The 1,018-nt window shown below is 65.8% G+C and overlaps 1 protein-coding gene across 1 annotated transcript in view; it reads right to left on the reverse strand.

Moving 5' to 3' along the window:
* The window catches only part of SPATA20 (spermatogenesis associated 20), a 10,826-nt gene that overhangs the window by 3,877 nt on the left and 5,931 nt on the right, over positions 1-1,018 (reverse strand). Inside the window, 1 exon segment of the mRNA XM_009323738.1 lies at positions 847-931. Within this exon segment, the coding sequence (XP_009322013.1) occupies positions 847-931 (85 nt within the window).

The raw sequence follows: 1,018 nt of genomic DNA on the forward strand, positions 1-1,018 counted from the left end.
AATGCTGACCCCCCTGCCCCACAGCCCAGCCCCGCTTCCCTCGGCTCGACAGCCTTGCCAAGGCGTGAGCCATCCGTCCCCGGGGCAGGGACGCTGTTTGCCGAACGTGACGGGCGCCAGCTGCCGCGCTGCCCTTCCCTGCCAGCTCCGCGGGCAGCAAACAGTTCCGTCCCCACGGCAGCACGGCCCCTCCGTGGGATGCACCGAGTGACGCATCTCTGAGAGGGGACCGCAGACAAGAAGAGCGAGGCAGTGACCCCAGCGCACAGCGACAGCACAGCTGGGGGTAAAGCTTTCGGGAAAAGCCAGCCCCTCCCAGCCAGAGGTACCCACAGCTGGAGCGAGGTATGGCCTTGCCGCTTCCCAAGGATGCGAGGGTGGCTCCAGGCAGAAGGTGACCCAGACACTGGCTGGATCTGCACCGGGCGTGACGCATCCACACCGGGCATGACACATCCGCACCGGAACGAAAGGTTTTTCCCTTGGGAGGGCAGCGCTGGGGACGCTGGGCTCAGGCTGAGAGCTGAGTAAACAGCCAGCAGCGACAGCAGCCGCTTCTGCAGCCGCTCACTGGGCTGCCGGCACTCTGTGCCAGGGAAAGGGGTGCAGGGGCTCAGCCGCGGCCCTGCCGGCTGCGCTTATGAATATGGGAAAGACAGGATGCTTCACAGAAGGGAGGCAGGGCAGAGGAGGAGGAGGGTGGACGCTACAGCCGCACTGGGAGAAAGGATGAAGGCACCAGCAACGCAGGCGGCAGCAGAGAGTGTGACGGCAGCTGGCGGGGAGCGGCTGCGCAGGGGCCAGGGGAGGGCTGGCAGGGCAGGCAGGCAGGGCTGGCACCTCTACCTTGTTTGGGCTGAAGACTTAGTGGAAACAGCGCAGCATCTCTTTCGTGTCTTCTCCTTGCGGGTCCCCACAGATAACGACCTGTCCAGGGAGAGCGTGGGTGGCAGGAGGGAGAAAGCAGAGCTGTGACTGCACCCACACCACCACCAGGCCCCCTCCCTGCGGCAGGGGC

The sequence above is a fragment of the Pygoscelis adeliae genome, unplaced genomic scaffold (genome assembly GCF_000699105.1).
Source record: "Pygoscelis adeliae isolate BGI_AS28 unplaced genomic scaffold, ASM69910v1 Scaffold75, whole genome shotgun sequence".
NCBI lineage: Eukaryota > Metazoa > Chordata > Aves > Sphenisciformes > Spheniscidae > Pygoscelis > Pygoscelis adeliae.